A 20,601-nucleotide genomic window follows, 5' to 3' on the forward strand; every position below is an offset into this window, starting at 1 on the left:
GTCTGCACCCAGGAGCCAGATTCCCTCTCCCCCCACACCCATGCTCCCACTCCTCTGAGGATGGGCCAGGCCCTATAAAGGGGACAAGGTTCTCTTTTGTCCCTCAACCCTCCTCAGCTTGGAGGACTGAAATACTACCAACGAATTCCCTGAGCTCAGGGGTTGGACATTAGAAATAAAGGTGTATAAATACAACTTCAATCATGCTTCAGTTTCCAATGTTATGATGCCAAAGTATGTTTATTATTCTGATATTTGGAACCCAGAGGGTCTTCTCCTTTAAAACAAGATGCCACGCAGCAGTTAGGCTGATATGGCAGCCCACAAAAGTCTTCTAAAGTCACGATGTGTTCAAACAATGCTCATTTCAATAAGGTTGGGGAGGTGGACAAATACTTATTGCAATACCAATATATTTTTTAAAGAATACAAATAAAATATAAGAAAGTTTGTATTTATTAAAATGTGTAGATTTGGGGGAAAGCATTTTTACAGAAAACGGAAGATTGAGATGAAAGATTTTGGAGGTTCTACAAGAAATTTCTGGGTATTTCAGAAGACTTTAAGTGTTAAAGGCACAGATTTCTGTAATGTCTAATTGTATTTAAAAGCAAATAAATGCTTGTCACCAACTCTTGTTCTTGTCAATGACATGGAGGGCTTTTCTTGCATTGTGTGACTAACAAATGGGAATGAAAAGTGGAAAAACAGACTTTTCTCAAGGGAACTGAGTTTTTAAAAATAGAGGAGGAAAGGGACAGTGGAAAGGAAAAGGGGGCAATGGAGTTGCTGAAGGGCAATTGCCTGAGCTGTGAGGACGAGCCGGTGTACACGAGGTCCCTGGGAGGGTAGGCGGCTGGTGACCAGAGAAGGACGAGGTTTGGCATCCCCAACTAAGTCTGTGACTCCATCAACCCCAAACAGCCTGCTGTCATTTGGAGAAAAAGGGAAGTGTGTTTCATGGGGTCGAGTGGGAAAGTAGCGCCATGTGTGTGGTAAAGAGTTGTCTTCAAGAAAAGAAAGCAAGCCCCAAACAGAGCATCTGCCAATGGCTGTGGTGTAAATGTTCCTGCCAGGAGCTACAGATGTTTTCATAACTGGCTGGCCAATTCCTGGATATTCATCAGCTTCCATAAGCTGGTGTGAGCCAGCTCCAGCACACCAGTGGACAGTGCTCCTCATTGTTGATCTGCTTGAATGACTGCCAGTCAGATTCCCATCAGGCAGTCATGCCCTGTCCTATTCTGTGAGTGTGACATTTTAGTTACTTCAACAGTTACTTATTCAAAACTGGCAGAACATCCATTGGAGTCAGTGAAAGAGTGCATCTCCAAAGCACTTCGTTTTAAGTCACCAGCAAGCAGAGGGCAGAAAACTATTTGATTAGTCTAAATACAAAAATCAACACATAGCTGAATTCTTGGGACTACATTATATTTTCTGATGACTCTTTTCTCCATATAAAAATTTTAAGTGAAAGAAAAAATCACCAGTGATTTACTAGAGTAGTTTTAAAAACCTAAATCCTGGGAGTCTCCTTAGTAAAATACATGTGCATTTCCAAAGAGGGTAAGAAACAGAAGTGCAAATGCTTGCTGGTCTCTTGCCCCACACGTTCCCCAGATCGCACAGCCCATCAGGAGCAACTTACTGGACCTAGAGTGCTGGAGCATGTGGACAGGTGTCTTGACACGTAGAGAGGTTACCCCCGTGAACTGCCGCGCAGAGACCTGACCCCAAGAGAAAGGGCAGCCGGGAGAACTGAGAGGAGAGGTCTGAGCATCTCTCCGACAGGCTCTGGCCTACACTGTCACCATGATCTGGTCCAGCGCTTTCCGTTTCAGATCAGGCACTGTGGCTTCTTTGCTGGGGTACCCCACAGGAAGCAGCATCAGCAGCTTTTCGTGTGGGGGGCGGCCCAGGAGCACCCTCAGATGAGGGCCACAGTTGAGCGGAGTGGTCGTGACGGTCACCAGCCCTGCATTCTAGAACAGGAGAGGAAAGGGTGCATTTCAAAGTCAGAGGCAGAATCACGGCTCTGCTTCCAGCTTGGGGACGTTCTCATCCCAGCTGGTCCCAGCGCCTCCCTGAAGCTGGACAGCAGAGGCTGCCAGCTCCGGGAGCAGGGATGGTGGATCCCACCTCCAGTCCTCCCGCCTCTCCTCCTGCTGCTTATTGCTTGTTCTTCTAACCAAGCAGTGGGAAGAAGAAAAAATGCTAATTTTAGTTTTTAATCATGTTCAACCAATATGAACGGTTGTTTTATATAAAGAAATTTGGGAAATCCAGTTACACCAAAGGAGTGACAAAAAGAGCTAGGAGTTCTTTCTAGCTAAGGGATCAGTCTGTGTCCTGGTGCGTGACCCTGAAGATAGCGGCAGTCCCTCTAAACAATGGGACTATGCTTTTTCTACTGAATATTCTTTCCTGAATTCCAGTTACCTGGCTATGGCTTGTTATATCTTCCTATAATGTTAGCATCTAATGCCATGGATGTGTAAGGACCTGGAGTGATTTAATAAGGCTTCCTCTGGAGATCACTTGGACCACATCTGCATTAACCTTGATTCATGTAGAGTTCTACTGCCTGAGGGACTGTTCTCAGACACGTGCATTGAAAAATCTGTTGATTTCTTCCTTCATCATGAGCTTAGATTGTCTCTACTTTCTTATGGTATTTCTCTTCCTATCATACCTTACTTAACCTAGTATTTTACTTTAGAATATATAAATCTTGAACTTTCCATTGAGAATGCATGTTAAGCTGGTGTCACTTTATATTTTGGTCATGTTTCAAGACACAACTGTTACTTCATGCTGAGTTTTGTACATTTTTAGCAGTAGAAATTTGTGAATATGAAGAACATAGTAAATAATGCTTTTAAATAGAAAACCGATTTCTATTAATATTTTATCTCTCAATCTCTATTGATGTTGAGTACTTAACATGTCCATGCACTTGGAAAAGAAAATACATCTTCATATTGCCTAACCTCTGATGGAAATTTAGCAATTTCTTTAATTATAAACATAAACAATAAATCATCATGCTGTTAACAATATCTGGGACTTGTCACCAACCAATAAAATTCACAGATATTTCATACCACTTTACAATTGTTACAGATGCCTTAAAACATCATTATATTCATTACTTTAAAATTTCATACTGACTGATAGATCTTGGTATTTAATATATTAATAAAGATTTTGCACATTTCATTCTCAGCAACAGGTACAGGAATTTCCCATGATTACAGAACCAACAATGGAAGCAGTGATTCATCCCTAATGAAAATGCTTACGCCCAGCGACTCAGGATGCTGAGGCTGGAGGCCTTGCAGTTCAAGGCCAGCCTCAGATAATTAGTGAGGTCCTAAGCAACTTAGTGAGACACTCTCAAAATTAAAAAGGGTTATGGATGTAGCTCAGTGGTAAAGCACCACTGGGTCCAATCCCCAGTACTGAAGAAGAAGAAAAAAAAAAAAGAAAGAAAATGCTCATGTCCAATGATAGAGGACCTGGTGGCCAGAGGAGATATTGAAAGTAGAAGAAATACCCAGACAGTGTCTTCCTCAAGTCTCAAGAAAATAAACAACTAAGTAAAAACAAAGGGCACTTTCCAGACTCTTCCCCAGTGGTCCCCTCACCTCCCATGCTTTTCCAAGCAGATTGTGACCTCTGAGCCTGGGCCAGGAAGAGGGTCTGCAGCTGTCTTTGTGCTCCAGGCATGGTGAACTCTTTCCACCCAACACTGTGCTTGCCATGGGGCTCCAGGATTTTCCTGCCTCCTCTCGCCCATCAGGACCTACCTGCGCAATTACCCCTATGTAAAGCTAGAGGGCAGCAAACTCAACATAAAGTGACCACGCTGCCCCTTCTGAGGCACAGGGTAGTTGGCAAACTGAGCTGCTGCCTCCAAGACCCTAAAGGGTGGTGCCCTGTGGTCTGACGCTGCACAGAGACTCCCTTATTAATCTGCCTGCAGATTCAGGAAGGAAGGCCAATGCCAGCTCCTTCAGGACGATTGTCTGAGTAACCTAAAAGCACATTTCTCTCTGGTGCAATGTGACTATGTTGTGCTACTGAACATCCAAATTGTTTGTTGAGATAGTGAACCTCACATTTTTAAATCGTTTCTTGAAAATAGGATCACTCACTCTTACAATCTTGCGCTTTATTTATTTTATGTGTTTGCCATCTCTCCCCTTCTGTTATAGTTTGGATGTGAGGTGTCCCCCAAAAGCTCACATGTGAGATAGTGCAGCAAGGTTCAGAGGAGAAATGATTGGTTGTAAGATTCTTCACCCAATCAGTGAATCAATCCCAGATGGGATTACTTGAAGTGGTAGGTGTGGCTGGAGGAGGTGGGAATTGGGGCATGGCTTTGGGGTATACATTTTGTATCTGGAGAGTGGAGTCTCTCTCTCTCTCTCTGCTTCCTGATCACCATGATGTGAGCTGCTTCCCTCTGCCACACTCTTCCGCCATGATGCTCAGCCTCACCTTGAGCCCTGAGGAATGGAGCTGGCCTTCTATGGACGAGGACCTCTGAAACCATGAGCCCTCAAATAAACCTTTCCTCCTCTGCAATTGTGCTGGTCAGATTCTTTTAGTCACAACAGCAAAAAAGCTCACAGAAACAGCATCCCTACCTGGACCCTGGACCCCCACATTGTGTGGTTCATGAACAACTATCTCCCCCGTGTCCCCCAGGATACCCCCTGAAAGGGGCTCAGAAAACACTCGCGGAGTGCAGGAGTGGCGGGTTTGGAGGCACAGCTCCGTTCTGCTCCATTTCCCGTGGGCACTGGCTTCGCTGCTCTGGGTGGGGGCTCGGGGAAGGGGCCCTCTTCCTGAAGCAGCTCAGCCCCTCAGGACAGAAGCTGGGGCAGAGCCCACCAGGGCTCTTCAGTCATCCCAAGAGCTCGGACAGCCACCTAGGGAGTGAGTCTCTGCCACATTCAGGCTCCGACCTTCTCCTGCAGCTGCCAAAACCCTTACACTACCATGTGCTGTCACAGTAGAAGGCAAACGCAATGACAGACTTCTGGCCCTGAGATGATGTTACGAGTGAATTTCCAGGCAGAATTCCAGCTTGCTGAGCCACCGTGCTCCCCCCGCGGTTGCCAGGGCTGGTGTGGGCAGCGGGTTGCTTTACTAAGCCATTTCCAAAAGACACTGCTGGAAACCCAGCTGAATTTTTCTGATAAGTCTCCCCTTGGGCTCCCCCTTCTCACTGTGTCCCTCGGGCCTGAGGGAGCAGCAACATACCTGCAGCGCAGCCAGCAGGATGCCGCAAGCGATGGAGACGCTGATCTCATTGTAGTAGTGCACCTTTTTCCTGCCACTTGGAGTAAAACCATGTACTTGTTTGAAAATGAGAATCAAAACAGGGGCGGTGTCCAGGTATTCCTTAACCCAGTTGGTTCTGGTAGGGGAAGAGAGTCAGGAGAACGTTTACTCTTACTCTTTCCCCTCCGCTTTTTATTACCTTAACTTATGAATGATAAAAAAATAAAATAAAATAAAAACACATTTACTTGTTTCTTTATTTTTAATTTTAGAAAAGTAGAATTTTTCATTTTGCTGTTTTGTGGTGTGCCTGTGTGTGTGTGCGTGCATGTGCTACTCATCCCTTTTTTTGTGTGTGACCAAGGTCAACACACTCAATAATCAGGCATTAGCAAGTGTTAGTAAGGCAAAGTATATGAAATGCTGAAAGACAGCAGAAGTACATCTTATATCCCAGAGGGCACTAAGCCAAATATTTCAGCAAAACGAAGCCTGATAAATGCTGAAACCAAGTGGATTGGGAACCCTTCAAAAACTGAAAAGTTAATTTTGAGTAAGAAGGTTGGAAGAAAACCCCAGAAATGACCTCAAGCTGAGCACTGAAGACCAGGTGGAAAAGGGTGGATAGGGACAGTGTCTCCAGGCAGAGTAAAGAGAAAGAGCGAAGGCAGAGTCCAGAGGAGAACGAGGGCAGGCCAGGGAACTCCAGAAGCCTGGCAGGCTGGAGGACGGGGCACAGGCTGGGGCACAGGTGGGCGGGCAGGTTATACACAGATACCGCCGGGTCCTAGCCTTCTTGGAGTAGGTGACCGAGCATTATCAAGGCTGAAAGCGGAAGCATATCAAACCTGTTTTCAGAAAGAGGTGGATTGAGGTGAGAGCGACATCACCAAGGGTGATATTTTAAAGTACCAACTACAAAGTCAGGAGGGAGCTGGGCTAGAGACCTTGGCAATGGTCCAGGCAGGAGAGCGGGCAAAAGGGCCAGGCTTAGGAGAACTGGGGGAGGTGTAGGGGCTGGAGCTGAGGGAATCCAGGTCAGGAACAGGCAGGGGAGAGGCCACCATGACAGAGAGCCTCAACTGAAATGATAGGTGGGCAGAGGGAAACGCCGTTAGTCTGGTTACAGGAAAAAGGAAGGGGCCTTTTGTGGGAGCGAGAGATCCTCCACACATGTGGAGTTGAGATTTTTGTTTCCAGCTCAGAACATATCCTTCTTGATTCCATTACCCTGTCCCATCTATTTTGGCAGAAGCTTATTTTAGAATGGATATTCAAAGGAGAGATATAATCCAATATATTGTAATTTTTCCTTAATATACTTTATGAAACTAATTATCAAGAGATGGTTGCCATTCATTTCACTTGTAGCCTAGTTATGCTCCACTGTTTTAAAACACAGTAAACTCATTTGTGCATTTTTTGATGGTTCTTGCATTATAATGACTATAGGTTACAGTTTCAAAGTCACTTTTTCATACTTCAACAAACGTAGTATGCTGGACTTAGTGGTTCTTTTCTCCTTATGGAGACGAGGTTTAGAAGATCATCTCTGGAGCCAGACTGGAACTCTCGCAGCTCAGTTTTCTCCTACATAAAATGAACCACTGTACGCCCACCTTATAGATAACGGTGAGTGAAATAAATAAAAATATATGAAGTGGCCTTTACTAATACAAACAACGAACTTTTAAATCGTGGAAATGTCAGTACAGGAAAACCACTTGTAATCCACATTCCTGACTCATTTGACTTCTAGCACCCTCCAATCTCTCTGTAACACACACTGAGGTGGCCTTCCCATCCTGATGGATCCAGGATGCTGGTCTCCACGGTGCCAGTCCAGCCCTGTTGCCCTCAGTGATTGAATGTGACCCAGAGACGTTTGTGGGACCATTAAGTTATAGACTTTCTCAATCAACAATATGTACACACATGTGCTTGTGCACACACACACACACACACACACACACACACACACACACAGAGCTCTGGGGATTCAGGGACCCCAGGTTTATAAAAGCTCTCATACCACCCAACAACCATCTCTGGGTCACATGGGTTCTATTACATAAATTTGCATTGTGGTGTTGATAGTTTCATGATCTAAAATTCTGATCTTTACATTAATAAAAGTAAATTTCAAAGCATATAAATGTGAGAGAATAAATAATGTCAATTCTAAAAATATTAGATTAGGATTAAACAGTTTACCTATATTCTGAGGCAGGGTAAGCATTTAAAAATATTTTTGTATGTAAGCATGCGTTGGTATCAGATCATTTTAGTTTATTTGTGATTTATTCGATTTCACACAAATTTATTATGACATCATATTAGAGCTAACAAAAAGACAGCAATGCACAAGGACTGAAAAAAGAAGGCCAATTGGCACCTTCTGCCTAGGGTGGAGGGCTCCTGCCAGCAAGCCAGGGAAGACAAGATTTGGAAGGTATGTTGAATCTGCATTGTACATAGAGAATTAATTACAGTTCTTGATTTCAGAGTTAACTTAAACAGGATGACATAGTGTATGTTTATTGGCTATTAAATTTAACAAATATTTATCCAGTTGCCTACCATGCATCAGAAAGGTGTTGGATGGTACAATATGAGAGTTTTTAAATCTGGGTTCCCTGAACTCCCAGAATTCTCTGTGTGTGTGTGTACATATTATTGATTCAGAAAGTGTAACTTAATTGGATTCTCAAGGGTATCTTGGTGTACAACATGGATTTTGAAATATTGATCCATAAAATGAGAGGAAAAGTAAACCAATAATTAAAATGCTATGTGGTCAGGGTCATTTAGGCATATGGAAGGTGTATATGAGGTACATTAGGTACACAGATGACAGCAATCAACTCTGCCTCAGTTGAGGCAAGTGAGAGGATGTAGTCTTTTGTAGGTACTGTGTCCATCTTAGAAGTCCAACATCTAAGTAGGAAACTCAACTTCATTTTTGTGATGGGCTGACAAATCTGACTCCATGAGAATGTTATAGGCCAGACTCTAAGGGAAATGACTAAACAGACTCCATTTTGCTCTGAGACTCCATGTTATGTAGGAGATAAGCTTCTCCCATGGGACCACCCTGCCTCTGTACCCATCATCAGTTACTTAGCGTGACATGTTTAATAATATACAATGGCAACTCCTAGGTAGTAACCAATGTACCATGTAAACGGTAATTGTATGGATGTTAGCAACCATTCTTTAGTTTGTACCTAGGTAAGGGTCAGTTTGACCCACTTTCCCCTCTGTCGATGATCTCATGATGTTAGTTTGTAATTTTAAACCATAGCAACAGACACTTATGATTGATGTGATTTTTGGTATAAAAACCCCTACAACCCTGTGGTCGGGGCTGTTCTCCCAATAGCCATTTTTTGGGGCATTGTGTGAGACAGTCAGCTAGCCAGCTTAATAAAGACTCTCAAATTTGGACTTCTCAGTGGTGATCGGTCTGTTCTTAAGTTGCGCCCCATAACAATTTTTACCTTTCCCACTTCTTCTCATAAATATGAAATAAGATTCATAAATTTATTATTAGTGTCCTCTACTTGTTCCAGACAACTTCTTAAGACACAGTTCTGACAGAGTTTAAATATCTTAGAAGAAAACTGTTCTTTGGGGACAATAAATAAAACAGGAGCAGGGCCAAGGGGGCCACCCGTCCTTGCCCGAGCTCTAACTCCTGTGCAAGTCCCACCTTGCCCCAAGGCTGCCATCTCACCGTCCTTTCTAGGCTCCTGTCACCCGACAGATCTTATACTTGTACTAAATTGTCCTCAAACTAAAGATTGCTTGATAAAACCAAGTGGAAGACCTGATCATTTTAGTAAAATGCACTTTGCTTCACTCAAGATCTTGAAAAGTATTTTGTAATCTTACGTTCCAGAGGGAAGAAAAGTGAAGTCATTCCTCAACTTTTTTTTTTTTTTCCCAGAAGCAATTATTTGAGTCAGAGGCTCTCTGGGAACCAAGCCTGAATTAATTTTCATCATTCCTTCCAGAAGCGGAGTTGAACATTATAACACTAAAAACCAAACCAGTGTAGAAATTTGCTTAGTTTGTGTTATATGATGTTGAAACATCACACTGAAGCACATCAATAGGTAAAATCATTATATGTTAATCCAAAATAAAGTAGTTTAAAATTACAAAACCAGGAAACTGCAGTGATGGTTATTTCATTTTAAAAAGTCAAACCAAACACCCCTAATTCCACTGACTTCATACCTCAGTTTCTTCAGGTCTGTGACCCATCGGTGTCCCATCCTCTTCATGTAGTTTATTTCCTCCTCCTTCTCAATGATCTCCCGGATCTTGTGTTTCACGTCTGGGTCTTTCACCAACACAAAGGTCCAGGGTTCTGTGTGGGCCCCGCTTGGGGCTGTTCCTGTCACAGGATGAAGTAACATCAGAAACTAAGGCTGCGGGAAAGCACGGGACTGTTAGTGAAGAAGAAGCTCAAAATGAAGACAGGCACCTGGCACGGACTCTGGCCTGTAGCTGCCCCCTCCATTTTGCTCTGCTTCACTTTAGGTGTCTCTCAACCTGCCAGCTTAGACCTGGACCAGGAGCCCCAGGACTCGGGGGACTTATCCCTTGCTGCTCCAATCACCAGGGAAAAAACAGCCCTCAGTAACCGCACCATGAGCCCTAAGGAAGCCCAGGGAAGCTCTGACAGCCAAATTCTCCAAAATATCATTCTCCAAAAAGGGTAAAGTCAGGAGGGTTATCGGTAATGGCAAAATGTCAACGATAAAATGATTTTCAAGACGCTCCTTAAAAGGCTACTGCCTCTACGAAAGCTCTGGGTGGGGCCCCAGAAGGTTTGTGATCTTGGGGACACACAAGAGTTGGTAACTCCGGGCCCTGTGTGTAGTACGCCTTTCTACTCTCGTGGGCTTGGGGAACCCTCAGCCTTCACCTGGATCAGTTCCAGAGTTCTGGGACAAAACTTCATGGAGCACCGCCTTTGTCCAAGGGGCCAGAGTTTCCTTTGAGATTCCAGGGAGGGATTGAGGGCCAGCTTCCATGGGTGTCTCATCATTCCTAGGGATATTCTCAAGGGTGAACCACAGTGACCCACAGGTGGAATCTTCCAGAAGCAATGATTTCTTCCTTCCTAGTGAGTAGTCTAATGGAATAAGCTCTACCTCTGGAGGGAGTGGGGCCTGTGGACTCTTGCTGGGGTTCTTGGTTACCACACACCCCTTCCAGCACTGCAAGTCATGACTGGTTGTGAAATAACAGTCAAAAACTGAAGAGGAAGAGTACATTTCTGGAGAGTGATTCCAGTTAATTTTGTACCCATTTTATTCATTCACTAAATATCTGCAGCTCTAAACATAATTAATTTTCTCGACTGTTTTCATTTATACCACATTTATTTTAACATACTATATATACACATATGCATACAGATATGTAGATAAAAAGGAAATTTAGTAACTGCTGTAAGTTAAAGGACTCAACAATCTAGTGCACTTGTATCTTTAACTGAAATGAAGTGTTTGATTCTTGCTTCCCTGTAAGTTGGACAATGGGTTCAAATGGCTATGGAATAATTTTTAAAATGAACCTAAATGCAATTGAGGTAGGAATGACAGAAGACTCTCAAACAGGAGGTTTTCTCTTATAATTCCTCCCTTTTTTGTAGCTTTCATTTTTCCCCTTTGTGATGATATTGATTTACTTTGGAAATAAGTTTGTCTTGCTTTGGTTTACTGTGTAAATTCACATGGGTAACTTTTGTTAGCCTGTTAGACCTCTGTACATACAAGTTCATTCCTATATATACTAGGTCATTAGAATTCTGCACATGCACAGATTTTATATAGATTATAGATTTTATAAATATATCACTCTAGGCTTTAATCACTTTTCCACTACTGTTATACCAGTAAGAGAGCTGACATTTTCAAGGTCTCGATGTGCAATTACAAACCTGCTGCTTTGATGACATTATTAATGACTTCCATTGGGACTTGCTCATTACTTATGAACCTGACCGACCGTCTCTTATTGAGAAGCTCATAAAATTCCTGCGACCTCTTAGCCATTTCCTTCTCAGGATACCGGGTGTGGGAGAATGGGATGTGTTCAACATCTTCCTCTGATTCTGGCCGTTCATCTGCATCTGCACATAAGAACAATCAGAGTAGCAAATTCAGTGGTCTCTCTTGGTTCACTGTCTATAAAGTTATGTAAGCACAAAAATATCAAGGAGGATGGGGAGGGAAGGGGAAAGGAAGGAAGGAAGAAAAAAGAGGGAGAGATCGCTCTACATAACTCTGACAACTGATGACTATTCTTCCAACTCTAGACTTGTTGTAAATCAAGAAAAAGAAATCTTTACCTACGCAAAGATGAGGCTTTCAAATTTCTCTCATGGTGGACTAGGTAATTTGAAACAATCTCCATCCACTGGAAAATATTCAGATCACTAAATCAGGTGTTTTTAAGAGTCCTTTTAAAAATAACTCAGCCAATGACATAATAAGAAATCTCCAGACCGAAATCAAAGGAAAAATACGACCCTATAGTCAATAAGCACAAAAGTCACAGTTCCCAGGTTACATCCGCTATCCCTACACATTGGAACTTCCATTTTTATATTCTCAGGGGTCGAGAGCAACCAGAATAAGTCCAGGCTTATACACGGTGGGAATGTTATTTTATTTTATTTTTTAAATTTTTTTACACCTTTATTTTTTATTTACTTATTTTTATATGGTGCTGAGGATTGAACCCAGTGCCTCAAACATGCTAGGCAAGCACACTAGCACTGAGCTACAACCCCAGCTCCTCACAGTGGGAATTTTAAATTCTGGGACCCCAAGAGTACAGGAAAGTGAGAAGTTTTTGGTTCTGGATGAAAGTACCTCAATTACCTAGCAGAAGCAAAAGCAATGTGTAAATAATTTCACGTACAATTGCTAGCAACCCACTAAATAAAATCAGGCACATAAAGAAACAAAACATCTTGAGCAAGAAACAGCAGAATCATTTTTTAAAAATAAAGTTGGATGCCTAAAAACTCCAAATATTGGAATCAGCAGATCCAGAAGATGAAACAACTAAGGGTTAGTATGTTTAGAGGGAAAAACAACCAAACGTATAAATCTATAAAGTACAGGAAAGAACCAAAGGTGACAGAGGAAATATGAAAGAATACAATCTCTAGGTAAGAAAAATAATAGAATGGAGAACTTAATGGATAGATCTGCTAGGAGGCGAAGCTACCTAAGGAAGAATTAATGAATGGGGAGATAAGACAGAAAAAAAATGTCTAGAATGGGGTAAGTGGAGACCAAAGATGAAAAACATAGAAGAATTAAGTAGAAAATGGAGCTGAGCGAGAATATCTAATACAGTTTCCATAGTCACAAAAGGAGATAAGAAAGAGAGTATAGTGGAGGAAATATTTGAAGAGATAGTGTCTGTGATTTCTCCAGGACTGATGGAATATACCACATCTATAGATTTATGAGGCCCAGAAAATGCTAAACAGTATAAAAAAGAAACACACCTTTTATAATCAAATATAGCATTTGTACGTGATAGCAACTGGAGAGGCCTTTAGAAGGATGAAAGGCCTGGTCAAACGCTGACCCTCTGAGTATGTGGGAGGTGGAGAGCTCCACATGATTGGCACGAGGTGGAAGAAGAAAGCACTTGGGAGTGATCAGGAGTCCAGGGTCCCAACCATGTGTGAGTCCACAAGGCCACATGCCAATCTGGGAGCCCATTCGTGAAGGCGTGCATGAACACTAGAACACAGGGAAGAGAGCCAGAGGGCCCAAGGCCTGGCCCAGAGGAACCTGGCCATTCTCCAGGTGGAACCCAGCAGGGGAGTAGCCTTCTCCTGCCCTCACACCCACACGTGGCCTTCTTCAGAGACTGGGAATCCCTGACTACAGTGTTCTCAGTGGGTACCACAGTTTGCTCAGAGCTTTAGTTGAGGAAACTCCTTTTTACCTTAGCAGGAGCGAGGCCAGACTGTACACACTTAGTTAAAAGGAAGTGGGTGTGATGGGGGAGTGCTAATGGGTAGCTATCAGCTTTCTAGCAATCGTTCTGAACTAAATGCAGACAACAGCAAAGTCATGACAACCCTGAACTTTATCAAAGCTGTGATAAAGACTTGCTGCACCAATGATACCTTTCCACCATTTGCAATGAAGTCTGAGGCCCTTTGCAGCTTGTCCTTGGTATAGGAGCAAATGCATCGGGTGCTCCCTGAGCATTTGAATGGTAAGTTTCCAACTCTTAAAAGTCATTCAGTGTTTGCATAAACTACAGGCAGCCTATTTGCCTGACTCGGCAGTTTCTGCAGCTCTTAAAGTCCAAGCAGGCTCTTCTAATTTGGTCCAATGAAGTAAGTGGTTGCCTGACCCTTCTTAGTGCCAGCTGTCTTCTTTGACTAGGAAAACAAAAATGGTCCTTATCACCTCCAGATAGGATTGTCCTGTGGAAGTCCCAAGAACCCTGCACTGTGGGGCTGCCCTTCCTATGGCCTCTCACAGGGCAGAAGGTCACCATCCTGCCTGGGGAATGAGGCAGCACAGAAGGCCATTGGCATGGAGGCCAGGTTGGAGCCCAGGGAGCTCCACAGAGCTCTGGGGAAACTAGAGGAACTACGGGGCAGAGAGCCAAGAAGAAAGGTAGCACCTCTCCACCCTTGAACTCCTGACTGCCCCCTAGGAATGTGGCCCTGAAGAGAGAAGAGAGCAGCCTCTGTAAACTCCTGTTTTTTGCCTCCACACTAGAGCCATTAGAGCCACAGAGACTCCTTCGGGCTCCAAGGCCCACCTGCTCCAGTGAACGGCCTGCTTTTCAGTGGGAGTCCTTTGTGGCCATACCTGGGGTGTGTTGCGTATGCCAGTAGCAACTCACCTGCATCATGGCTTTATACCAAGGAATCGCTAAATATCTCCCTAATTAGGTTTAGCCAGCCAAGAAATTCTAGGTCACTTCTCTCCTGCTTCACAGGGAGGTATTTTTCTGGCTGCACCTCTAAAAAAATTACCTTTGTTTTTGCAGTTCTGCTTCAAAATCTTTGCAAATGAGTCAAATTTTTTCTAATAATGAAAGCAAGGACAACTTGTGTCACATCACCTGGTTCTCTCCCTGCAATTTTCTGGAGGTGCCCTGATACTGAGGATGGGGCAAAGCAGCTATCTGTCACCACAGACAGATGCCTAAGGTACAGGGAAGCCACCTCAGGGCTTAGCACCTACCATGAGAATGCCTTTTTCCCAGATGCCCTTCATGACTCAGCTGCTAACTTGACCTCTCAGTCACTTGACCCCATGACTGCTCTACTGACCCATTATTTCACCCCAGCACTGAGGTGGGTGGAGCTGGGGAGCCTGGGATGCCCAGATAGAGAGACCTCAGATAGAGTCACATTATCCTGAAGCTGGTGGGGCTCAGGCATGCTACCCCAAAACATGCCATGTTGGCATGATGGGAAGCAGCAGGAATAGGAAGAGCTCTTGGACCTTCCCCAGCCCTTCTTCCCTGAAGCAGATCATAAAACCTGGGAAGGATTTTGTGACTCTTTACTGAAGCAGGTCATTAGACCCTCATGGGAAGAGGATATCCCTTTTCCCTTTAGGAAAAGATATCCTGATCTCTGAAGAGGAGGGGTCACAGAGAAGGATCTCAGTAAACTTCAAGTTACTGATGACTTAACAACTGGCCCACAATACTGAATATTCAAGAACTATCTCTTGCTAGTCCCCAAAGGCTAGCTCTAACCCACCATTTGGCGTAGAAGCATGGTGTTTAGGGTTTGGAGTGCTCTCAAGGGTGTAAGTGACTGACATCCTCTGTAGATACAGCGAGAGAGCGTTGAAGATTGGGGACCCTGAATCCACCCCGGTTGGCTGACTTACAGCAGTGAGAGGCTGCCATTGGTGAGCTTGTTTAACTGCTATTTAAGTTAGTTGTCAATGATCCTTTGAACAGGTTTGAAACTATTTCTGATGGCTAGTCATGATCAGGGTACTTTATGATATGTCATTTTCCAAGTTGGTATAGACGTTTTGATTCTCAGGTGTTACCAACAGTAGGTAAAAAATTTCAATACAGGCCTTTCTCAGCAAAGTGGGAGACATGAGACATTGTATCACTATTTCAATTAGAATCAAAGTGTTGCGATGACCAGTGAAGCTAAGTGCAAAAACATCCCCATGACAGGAAAACAAACATGTCTTGATGAGGTGTGTTTCCTATGCCTTTGTTCTTTTACCCATTTCTATGAACTTCCATGAATCTGGGCCTAACTAGACAATTTGTGTGTTGGATTTTCAGTTCCTTTTACAGGGTTGATCTGAGGTTTTCTTTTGGATCAGCAACTTCTCCTTCTTAGACCTCTGTTCCAGGCAAACAGGGAACTGACAGTCTTGGTGCTGGGGATTGAACTCAGGGCCTTGTGCATGTGAGGTAAGCACTGTACCAACTGAGCTGTATCCCCAGCCCCCCGAACTGACAGTCTTAATAGGACATCATACTTGACCTTCACCAAAGAAGATATAGCTTACAAGCTTGGCCACACCAGGATCTCCTCTGTCTTCCCCACGCCCGTTTCACGAGCTGATTCCCATCTATGGAGCATGGGGCAGGAGTGCTTTGTGGATAGGGACTGGAGGAATTTGGGTCAGTTCCACATCTTCCTTACCAGACACCAGAACAGCATAGAATGTTTATTTTACCATTTTGTATATTTATATTAATATTCTAAAATGATTTGAATTTGTTCTCCATAGTCATCAAAACAATCTCCACAGGTTTTGGTAATGGAATCATTTTTCTTCACCCACTCTCCCCTGCTCAATGCCTTCTCAACCTGGAGTGTGGCCGTGTCCACCCATCCTGTGCTAAGAGCAGGGAGCCCAGGTTTAAATGCTCATTCTCACTGGTCACCCATATGACCTTCACATGTATTATTTATGTAAACGACAAACATTTCATCGGGAGATCTGTGAATGCTACATCTGGGCTAGATGTGCACTGACTAATGATCTTCTCTATCAGAAGACTTAGCACTAAGACAGTTATCTTCATTCCTCTGTAAAGATAAGAGAAGGATGTGGATGGAAGGGAACAGAGAATGAAGAGGCAGAGGATTTTGCAAAAATGAGTGACTGGGTGGACACCAGAGGAAGGCCATAAATCTCTGCTGTGTCTTCTACCTTCAGGCCCAGCCCCAGGCCCCATTCCTTCCCAGCTTCACCAACCCCTGGTCTATCCTCCATCCTTCAAATCCAGTGGCCTTTCCTCCATGCACACCACCTCTGATCTCTCAGAGATTGAACCTGCTGGCCGTCCCTTGCCTCCTCTGTTCTAGGCAACTCTCCTGTGGGAGAGACTGCTCAGCAAGCGCTTGGATGCCTGGATCCTGCCTCTACACTACCTTTCTGGGCAGGTGACTTACCTATTTGAGCCTCAGTTTCTTTGCCTGTAATACAGGGATAATAATAATGCCTACCTCACTGTATTGTCATGAAGACTTTTTACTCTATGTAAAGCACAACGCTGAGAAGCTATCGTCAATGCCACGTAAGGCGTGTTCCTATCCTGGAGCCCCATCGCCCATTCGTCTTCTTTCTGTAGAACATTTTCCCACCATCTTCCTCTTATCTGCAGGCTTTGTCCTCAGCCTTCTCTCTTCATGTTCCCATTTCATGGATTCATTAGTTCTCCAAGTTCCAAATATCACCCACTGCTGGTGACTGTCCTGCGAGAGTCTGCGACTGGGATCCCTCTCCTAAGGTCACTCTGATCTCAATTATAACACTCCCGAAGGAAACTCACTGTCCTTCTCTCTAAACTGGACCCCCTCCCCCTCACTCATGTCTGATAGCATCATTATGACTCTTCCAGCCTCCAAATCATTTTCTCCCTCTTCTCCCAATATCCACTCTATTGCCAAAGTCTGTTGTTCTTCCTTTACCTTCACTTCGACTCACGCCCCTGCATTTCCACCATCAGCAACATCCAAGCCATCCTTGTCAAGACAAATCATCCCACGGCACGGGAACAGATATCCCCGGATGGGAAGCGCTCCCCACCTGGGTACTGAAGATGGACTGACTTAGCAATCATTTTACTCCATGACGATGCAGAAGCATATACACTTTTTCTCACTTTCAGTATAGTGTTCCATAAACTGCATGAGATCTTTGGCATTTTACTATGAAATGGGCTGTGTTCGATGGTTGGCCCACTACAGGCTGAGCTAAGTGTTCCGTGCACGTGTAAGGTGGGCTGGTAGATCAGGTGTTTGGTAGATCAGGTTATTAAATGCATTTTGAACTTCTGATATTTTCAAGTTACCATGAACTTTTCCAGATGTGAAGCCAGCGTAGGTGGAGAACCATCTGTACAGTTGGCATTCTGGGTGGGGTGTCCTTCAACATCAGAGCAGAAGAGCAAAATGGGCAGCCCCCCACAAGAGGCTGCCTGGGCTTGACTCCTGGGTGGGATGTTCAGCATTTCTATTGGCTCCCAGCACTGAGGGCCAGCGGGACACCCCACTTCCTGCACTGCCCCAGACCAACTCAACACACAGACACATGCGCACGCGCGCGCACACACACACACACACACACACACACACACACACACACTCACAATTTCCTTTTCCATTTCCAGGCAGTCTCTGTTCAGAGGTGGGAGCCTCACCTAGAATCTCACAGCCTCTTCCAGATGGAATCCATCCTATGTACCCACCATCCCTCCCTCTCTCCCTGCCTGCCTCCTTCATTGTTATGCCATTGTCCCTGGGGTGACTTTTGTCTTGCCCTGACTGCCCCTCCCTGGTCAGTTGGCCTCCCAGCTGCTAGGAATCTCCCCAGGGCGTTCTGTCCTGGTGCTGGTGCCCTGGTCCTCCTCCCTGGCATGCCCCTCCCCTTGATGCTCATCCTCAGGCCAGCTTTATTCTTTCCCAGCTGTCCCATCATGTGCCCCCAGGCCTGCCTTCAACACCTTATAATAGCTCCACCCACTTTGAACTCTCTTGTCTTCTAAATGGGACCCTCAGCTTGTTGAGGACAGAGGCCACTCTTGACGCTAACCCACAGGGTCTGGCACAATAAAATGTAGAAATCCCGCAGAGCTGCCACTTTGTCGATTTAGTCTTGCTCAGAACCCCATGCTCACTGCCAAACTGATGAGAACCTTCAGAAAAGACGGTGACAGCCAGAACAGGGTCAGAACCAGGGAAACTTCCAGCCCTCAGCTGCTTCTAGCTGAGTAGGAATAAAGGGGCTGGGTGGCAGCAGGTGACAAGCTGACTGCCTGAGAGACAGCGGGTCTCTGTCACACCTCCGTCACATGCGGATTTGTTTGTACATCAGAGGTCAATGGCGAACCTGGCTTTCATGCCTCCCTGTCCTCCCTGGTCAATAAGCCCTGCCACCACCATCACATGTGCCCAGAGGGGAAGCTGGGGCGGCTGCCGTCTTTACCTTCCTGCCCCTGGTGGAGGTCGGTGCTGTCGTTTAAGTCTTCATCCACCCAGGGCGGAGCTCCAGGCTCCCGCTTCTTCCTCCGCAGGCTTCTGTCAGCAGGTTTAAAGATCCACACGATCAGAATGCAGACGACCGCGACCAAGACCGGAGTCAGAGGAAGCATGTTTGGTGGCTGGAGCCTGAAAGCGAGCACTTCCCACACTGGTATTTAAACAGCCAGGAGCAGGAGTGTGGGGCGCGGGAGAGGGAGGAGCGCAGGGGAAGGAACAAAGTGCAGAACTCTCCAACTCCGCGGACTTTGCAAAGGAGCAAAGATCACGGTCACACGTGTGGGTGGGTTTGGGTTTGGTCATGCACCGCTGTCACATTCACTTTTTAACACTGTGTATTCGATCAACATATTCCCAGATGTAATTTCCAGGAACTGCGTAAACACGGTAAAGCTCTAGATCTTGCCAGTGGTGGTAAAGACATTTAATCTTTCTGCTGTGTAACTTTTCTCCACGAGTGTCCTCAGCTCACATGAAGCGAGGAACTACCTAGTGAACTTGTTTATAAAAGAGCAGATTTCCAGGTAGCAACTCAGATCAGCCGAAAGGAAATTTTCCAGTAAAGAAGCCTAGTAACCTGCATTTTGAGGGGCATACGTATGTCGAGGCACTGCCCTGAAATGACTTTTTAAATGATGCTCATTTAAAATCTATAATATGGGGTCAAGAAAAAGTATCATTTTTGCATTATAGAACAGCTTCAATTCATAAAAAGTAATACAAAAAATTTAAATGGTTTATTAGATAATAACTTTAAGCAGGGGTGTGTGTGTGTGTGTGTGTGTGTGTGTGTGTGTGTTTTGTTTTTAGCAAACGTCTTAGTTGGGACTGCTATAACAAAAATACCATAGACTGGGTGCCTTAAATAACAAAAATGTGTTTCTCATGTTTTCTGGAGGTTGGGAAATCTAATATTAAGTTGTCAGCAGATTCAGTTCTCCTGGCTTATAAATGATAGCCTTCACCCTATCTCCTCACAAGGCAGAGAAAGAGAGAGAGAGAGAGAGAGAGAGGGCACTCATGGAGCGCTTACCATGTGGTGCTGGTTCTTGTCTTATAGATACATCATACACAACAACCGGGTAGAGTTGATCCCGTAAGTAGCCCCATTCTTCACATGAAGAAAATGAAGTGCAGGCACATTAAATAACATGCCTAAGGTCAGTATTACAAATAGGCCAGAAATAGCCCCAGTGTGTGTGCCTAAAAGGACCCATGCTGTTGACTCCTGCAGGGCCCTTTGCCTGCTGGTGTCCAACCAACCTGGGTGGGGCTGGAAAGTGGGGGCACTGGCTTCCAGAGGCTCACGCACAGCTAGGAGGCATACAGAGAGGGGGTTTAGAAGTACATACAGCACAGGGGAGAACGTGGCAGCTGTTGCCAGCAAGAGGGTGACAGGAGCGGAGCGGAGAACCGAGGCCGTGAATGGTGACTTCTGGGGACGGCAAGCCTGAGCTCTGGAGCTCTGGGACCCACCCTCTTGTCCCAAAGCACCCTCAGGTGTCAGCACACTGCTGCTCCCCAGAGCTCCTGTTCCTGGGTGTCCCAGAGGCCATGCCCCTTCTCCGTGAATTCCTGCAACTGAGCTGGGCCCAGCGAGTCTTCGTGTCCTCCACATCCAACACCATCTCCATGGCCACGCCGCCCACTCATGATGATGTCAAGACAGCAACCTTCTCCCATCACCAAGCCTTGAAGTAGAGCTTTCTGCTGTTACCATGGTTTCAGGCCAGGGTACTTGAGAAACAGTTTGTGGCCCGGGGTCA

At 44.9% G+C, this 20,601-nt stretch overlaps 1 protein-coding gene across 2 annotated transcripts; it reads right to left on the reverse strand.

Annotated features, from left to right (window-relative positions):
• Nucleotides 1–223: 223 nt before the first annotated feature.
• On the reverse strand, nucleotides 224–19,024 carry IYD (iodotyrosine deiodinase; the record flags this gene model as incomplete). 2 transcript variants are annotated; one of them, XM_079147955.1, is made up of 5 exons in its annotated part: nucleotides 224–1,985; nucleotides 5,275–5,431; nucleotides 9,538–9,697; nucleotides 11,252–11,443; nucleotides 18,783–19,024. In XM_079147955.1, the coding sequence occupies 5 exons, from the start codon at nucleotides 18,946–18,948 to the stop codon at nucleotides 1,803–1,805; spliced, it is 858 nt and encodes a 285-aa protein (XP_079004081.1). In that variant the 3' UTR covers nucleotides 224–1,802. The 2 variants fall into 2 exon arrangements, with proteins under 2 accessions (XP_079004081.1, XP_079004082.1); XM_079147956.1 differs by lacking the exon at nucleotides 18,783–19,024 and having other exon boundaries at nucleotides 11,320–11,443.
• Nucleotides 19,025–20,601: the final 1,577 nt, after the last annotated feature.

Source organism: Sciurus vulgaris (assembly GCF_902686455.1).
Source record: "Sciurus vulgaris genome assembly, chromosome: 7".
Taxonomy (NCBI): Eukaryota; Metazoa; Chordata; class Mammalia; order Rodentia; family Sciuridae; genus Sciurus; species Sciurus vulgaris.